Below are 6,000 nucleotides of genomic sequence, written 5' to 3'. Positions count from 1 at the left end.
TCAGTCAGCAGACTTGCTGCCTCCCCTGACAAGCAGCGAGAGTCGTGAGGACGGCCAGATGAGAGAGGACCCTGATATTTGCAACTGAGTTCAACTGGGGTTGAATGGGCATCATGTAGGTCTGACAGGGAAGTAAACCCAGGAGTGTTAGACTACTGCTTGAGGTTAACTCTAATTTCTCTCTTTGAGATACTCAGAAATCCTCAAGATGATTCCAATCATTTATTTGGCAATGCTGCTTCCTGAAGGTGAGTTGTTAGATATTTGGGAACATGTCTTTTTTCTTTCTTTTTTCTTGGTTTAATTTTTTTGTGAATTAAAACATTTTTAAGCTCATTAAAGATAAATGCAGTGAGTGTAATTGCCCTCAAACTGCATCGGCTTTGAAGTAAACTGCAGTTACGTAGATGTTGAATTTTTTATGGGTCTTTTAAACTATTTGGCTAAATTCTCTGTTTGTGTCAAATGTAAATGAAGTCTGCAAATGTATGATCTGTAGACCCAAAACTAAAATCATTATTTTTTTTTTTTTTTCAGTAGTTCCCTGATAAAATACAGAATGATTTAACAACAGAATGATTTACAAACTAAGTAGCAGTGTGAATTATAAACTGGAAAATAAAGAGGCCTTCTATTCCCCACTTTTTCCACTTAGCGGTTCACTGTGCGCCGGGTCAGTTTGCCCAGAAGCTCCTGAATGATCTCATGGACAATTACTCCAGCGCCTTGCGGCCTGTGGAGGACACAGACAGCGCCCTCAATGTCACATTACAAATCACCCTCTCTCAGATCAAAGACATGGTGGGTACAAGCCAGTGAATACCTAATCTACTGCTTATTACGGTAAGTAGCTAGTAATTCAAATATCAGATATTAACAACAAAAAAACCCCCAAAAAACTAATGTTTAGCTGGTCTTCTTAAAAGAGCTCTGACCACTAAGGCTGTGGAAAAAGAACACCTAAGGGTGTCCTGGAGGGTCTGGTATTGGGATGTTAGCAATAGCCCCCTTGGGTGCTGTGGGTTAGGGGGTGGTGTCTTTGTGGATTGTGCTTGCTTCCCAGAAATGCCGTCAGATCCCATCCGATTAATATCTAGGGAGTTTGGTGACCGGATGAATACCTCAGTCTCTTTGTCGTGTTCTCTAAGCCCTTCCCAAGCAGTTTTTGCAGGGTCCATTGCTGTCCTGAGGTGGAGAGCTGCTACATAAGACAGCTGCGGTAGGGAGGTCCGTGCAAATGTTTAAGATGCTGCCGTCAAAATAATACCCACACGAATGCCAGGATGCAGGTTTTCCCTGAACAGCATTGCTCTGTACCAAGATGAACAGAGTTACTCGCTTTACCTGCCAGTAATTTTATCATTGTGGCTGATCAGTTTAACTGAAGAAGTCTGAAAAAATTTAAATCATGTATGTACAATATATAGTACGCGAATACTGTTTTGAATTTACGTTTAGATTGTTTTTTCCAACCTTTTCTGTATGTACTATGAGCGCAGTCTGTCTTAATGTAACTCATTCATCAGTCACAGTGTCTTAAAGCTTGCTAGTTCTGGGATCTGATGGATTTACATTGGCCGGATGTAGCCAAACACAAGGAAAAGTAGATTATGATTCATATAGTATGAAACAAAGTTCCAGTGACAGTGTGATTACAACGTTACTGTACAAACCTGTACATGTGACCACACACACAAATGCACCTATATACATTCTACTGCACAAATAGAAAAAAATGACTGAACGAAAGCATTGAAAACTAAAGCAATACCTCATTAGGAATCACGCAAAAGCACTTTTATGAAAGGGCGTTTTCTAACGAGATTTAAAATAGGACAGAAATGTGGAGCTCCCGATCTCTGACAGATTGTTCCAGACTACTCGAGCCCTTTCAGAAAATACTCGGGGAAGTGCTGGAGGATCACAGGCTACACCCAGGCTCATGCGGGGTTAGGCGATCATCAGAATATTAAAAACCATGAAAATGAGCATTTTTCTTGCGTGTCGATGCAGTTTTTGAGCGTCTGTCTCTCCTAATGTTTATATAAATAACTGGTCAACCTTTAATTGTACAGAGTGGACCTTCTGTTATTCAGCTGGTTCAGGTTCCCGTTCAGGGTCAGTGCTGCGTAACCCCCGAGTGAATTACTACTCACATTGTGAACGTGTGTTTGCAGAAACAAAAACTGCTCTTCACCTGAATGTCAGTGTCATCCCGTCATGTGTGTTGTTGTCAGTTCGTCATGTTTGAGTAACCACGAATAAGAACCAGACAAAAAATGTGTGTGTGTGTGGCAGTGTCCTGTTACTTTAAGAAGTTATATGTACTTTGGTTATTGGCCCCCGCTCACCTGATATTGACAGGCTGGTCTGGATTTCAGCTGTTGTGATAATCTGGGGTGTTTGTGTCCAGGCAGCGCTGATGAGCAACTGAGAAGGAGAGTAGGAGGTCCTTTTAGTGGGCGCCTCATGTGTGTAGATAAACAGACGTATGCGACATTTCAAATGTCAAGAATTGTTATTGGCAGTCAGCTGATAATGACTGCAGAGTGTCTGACTTTTCAAATAGGGGGGGTCCTTTAAAAATCTCAGGAGATATTGAAAAATGAAGCCAGTCAGTGTCTATAAAGCAGAAGGATATACAAATATATCAAAGCACTTTGACTGTCTTAATGTCACCAACAAAAGGCCGTTAGGGCAGTCGAGACAAGATTTAGAAGCAAAAATACACCTTTTTACAAAAGTCAAAGTCATGCAGAGCAACTCCTGGATAAGTGATTGATTAGAAACAGCTGATGTTAAAACTTTGCTCTTTGTTTCGTGAAAATAATAAAAAAACAAGAATAAAAAATCAGGGCTTGATCAAACAGATCATCCTACCATCTGATAAACGTAGTCAGAGCCACATTGAACCCTGCAAAGAAAGAGAATCCACCACACACTGCTTCAGGAAATTCAGCTCAATCTTTTTTTTTGATTCACTGAAAGTCTGCGGGTAGATCCGGAACATCGCGGTGTTTGTCCGAGTGTGTTTGCAGATGCTTCAGTGTCATTGTAATGATTGTGACTGTTTGTGGGTGTGAAGGATGAGAGAAACCAGGTGCTGATTGCCTACCTGTGGATTAGGCAGACGTGGCACGATGCGTATCTGAGGTGGAATAAAGAAGACTATGATGGTCTGGAGATCATCCACATCCCCAGCAGTCTGGTGTGGAGGCCCGACCTCGTCCTCTATAACAAGTACGCCCGTACGTCGCCCAAAACATATTCCTTTTCAGACCTGTCTGTCCCAATTGAGAACAACGTGATTTGGGCAAACACTCTTGTTGGCTTGCGTTGACGAAACTTTATCAAAACACACGATGAAACTGCAGACAGACGCAGCATTGCACACTTACATCATGAAAAATGCCAAAAGTGTACAACTTTTTAAAAGTGTTAAGTTGCTCTCCTCCTCCAGAGCTGACGATGATTTCTCAGGGCCGATGGACACCAACGTGAAGCTGCGCTACAATGGAGAGATCACTTGGGATGCTCCCGCCATCACCAAAAGCTCCTGTGTTGTGGATGTCTCCTATTTTCCGTTTGACAGTCAGGAATGTAACCTCACATTTGGTTCCTGGACCTACAATGGCAACCAGGTACAGAAACACACTTGCATATATGCTAATTTACAAACAGAACATTTTAGGAAAGATTCTTTGTGGATTCACACATCTGTATAAGCCTTATGTGCCCTCATCTAACTCCAGGTGGACATCATAATGGGCATGGACAGCGGTGACCTATCAGACTTTGTGGAAAATGTGGAGTGGGAATGTCATGGGATGCCAGCCACCAAGAACGTCATAATGTACGGCTGTTGCTCAGACCCGTATCCAGACATCACCTACACAGTGCTCCTTCAGCGCCGCTCCTCCTTCTACATCTTCAACCTCCTCCTCCCCTGCTTTCTCATCTCCTTCTTGGCTCCTCTGGGTTTCTACCTGCCTGCAGACTCCGGGGAGAAGGTTTCCCTCGGGGTGACAGTTCTCCTGGCTCTCACAGTGTTCCAGCTCATGGTGGCTGAGAGCATGCCGCCTTCAGAGAGTGTGCCTCTTATTGGTAAGCAGGGTTTTGTTTAGCATGGAGCTAGAACCGAATATGATCTTAGTGGCATCTCTGACTTAAACTGTTCCTTTGTGTGCTTTTATTTATTGAAAGAGTGTCCAACTTCTATACCATCTGCTTATGTTACACAGGAAAGTACTATATTGCGACGATGACCATGGTCACGGCCTCCACAGCTCTGACCATTTTCATCATGAACATTCACTTCTGTGGAGCAGAAGCCAAACCAGTTCCCCACTGGGCAAAAGTCCTCATCATTGACTACATGTCCAAGATTTTTTTTGTTTATGAAGTGGGCGAGAACTGTGCCTCTGCCTCTTCTTCATCATCTCACTGCCTCCAGGATGATGTCCGTCACCAGCAGGTCAACCCCCACATTCATGCGAATGGTAAACCAGGGAGCCACTGCAGCCAAGAGGACCGGCAGAGTCACCAATACCCCAGACCTCAGCCTTCCAAGCTCCAACAGCAACGTAGAGTGAAAGTCCAGCAGCCCATTACAAGGAAGGAGGATTTCACACCTGGAAAGTATGAAGGCTCCAATGGTAAAATCGCTGTGAGTGACTGCTGTACGGAAGACCAGAAGGTTCCATGTTATCTAGATGATCAGAAGCTTCCCTGCTACCCTGAAGACAGGAAGCCTCCGCCTCACGGCCCCACTGTCACCTTTGGCCCGTGTGTGTTCTGCAGCAGCAACATTCCTAACGTGGACACCAAGCTGGTGCGGAACGTGGAGTATATTGCCAACTGTTTTCGAGAGCAGAGGGCCACATGTGCCAAGGGGGCAGAATGGAAGAAGATAGCAAAGGTGATGGACAGGTTCTTCATGTGGATTTTCTTCATCATGGTTTTCCTCATGAGCATCCTCATCATCGGCAAAGCAAAGTGATCGAGAAGTGATGCTGCGGATTCGTTTTATATTTGACTCGGTGAACACTTTTTGGTCAAATACAAACTGTTCGTTTTGTAAATGTGTTTTGATTTTAAACCTATTTGACCTTTCCTTTGTGGCTTTCTTTATTAGTCATTAGATGTAGTTTTGATTACAATTATTTGAAACTATACTAATAGCATTTACGGTCCTTGGCCATATATATACAACATGGCTGTATTCTTTTAAAAATAAATGTAATCAATCTGTAGCTTTCACCTGAACCTCAGCAAAATTGGACAAACGATGACAATATCTTCAGGCAATTAATGGAATCCATTCAGATATCCAGGCTTTAATTGTTCCGTTTCCTGCATTCTTGAAATAATTAATTAATCTATTACATGTCTGCCATCTGTAGCTAGTGTAGCCTGTTACTGGGTCTATCAATGGTGGCTTTGATGTGAGGGAAATTAATCATCTGACCACTGAATACATGTGAGGGGATCTGCTGTCGAGTTAAAATATGACCGGTGGAGACAACGCATGGGTTATTCACAACTTTGAAATCAGATGCCTGGGGGCTGAGATGCACAGCATCAGTGTGCGCTGGATCCACAGAATCATTTTTCTGTTCAAATCATCCAGTGAATAGTTTATGAGCGAGCTTTGTTTGTTGCACAGCCAGCGCGGTGAGGGCGTAAGGTAATATGGAGCATCAATTATGTAACACTCACTCTTACACCCCTCTCCTCTAAAACCCCCGGTACCTTTAACTTTGAAAGTCAAGTGAATGCGTTTGTGTATGTGTGAACACACAAAGGTGGGTAACAAAAAAAAAAAAAAAAGAGGGAGAAAATGAATGGCCTGAGGACAAAAGGAACAATTGAACAGTGAGAAGACGCAGATAGACAAAGATTGCTCATAAACAAGAGGTGGAACTCAGTCATTGATCAAGTCTTGTACTGTATTTCATTAAAGTTCTGATGTGTTTGCACCAAACTGAAACTTTGTTCTCA

General features: G+C 42.9%; 1 protein-coding gene across 1 annotated transcript; it reads left to right on the top strand.

The window, feature by feature from the left end:
• Positions 1-659: 659 nt before the first annotated feature.
• LOC140318619 (neuronal acetylcholine receptor subunit alpha-9-II) lies at positions 660-5,030 on the top strand. The gene is made up of 5 exons (XM_072396432.1): positions 660-801; positions 3,086-3,240; positions 3,461-3,641; positions 3,753-4,104; positions 4,242-5,030. The coding sequence occupies exons 1-5, from the start codon at positions 706-708 to the stop codon at positions 4,997-4,999; spliced, it is 1,542 nt and encodes a 513-aa protein (XP_072252533.1). The 5' UTR covers positions 660-705; the 3' UTR covers positions 5,000-5,030.
• The last annotated feature ends 970 nt before the right edge of the window (positions 5,031-6,000 follow it).

This window comes from Leuresthes tenuis, unplaced genomic scaffold, assembly GCF_036924035.1.
Source record: "Leuresthes tenuis unplaced genomic scaffold, fLeuTen1.0.hap1 SCAF_11, whole genome shotgun sequence".
Lineage (NCBI taxonomy): Eukaryota > Metazoa > Chordata > Actinopteri > Atheriniformes > Atherinopsidae > Leuresthes > Leuresthes tenuis.
This window is presented reverse-complemented; position numbering and strand designations above follow the sequence as displayed.

What these genes read in the sequence shown, in the direction of transcription:
- LOC140318619 (XM_072396432.1), top strand. Translation starts at nt 706, where the DNA reads ATGGACAATTACTCCAGCGCCTTGCGGCCTGTGGAGGACACAGACAGC. An exon ending in GACCTCGTCCTCTATAACAA is followed by an intron (nt 3,241 to 3,460) that starts GTACGCCCGTAC and finishes CTCCTCCTCCAG; the next exon opens with AGCTGACGATGATTTCTCAG. An exon ending in GGACCTACAATGGCAACCAG is followed by an intron (nt 3,642 to 3,752) that starts GTACAGAAACAC and finishes ATCTAACTCCAG; the next exon opens with GTGGACATCATAATGGGCAT.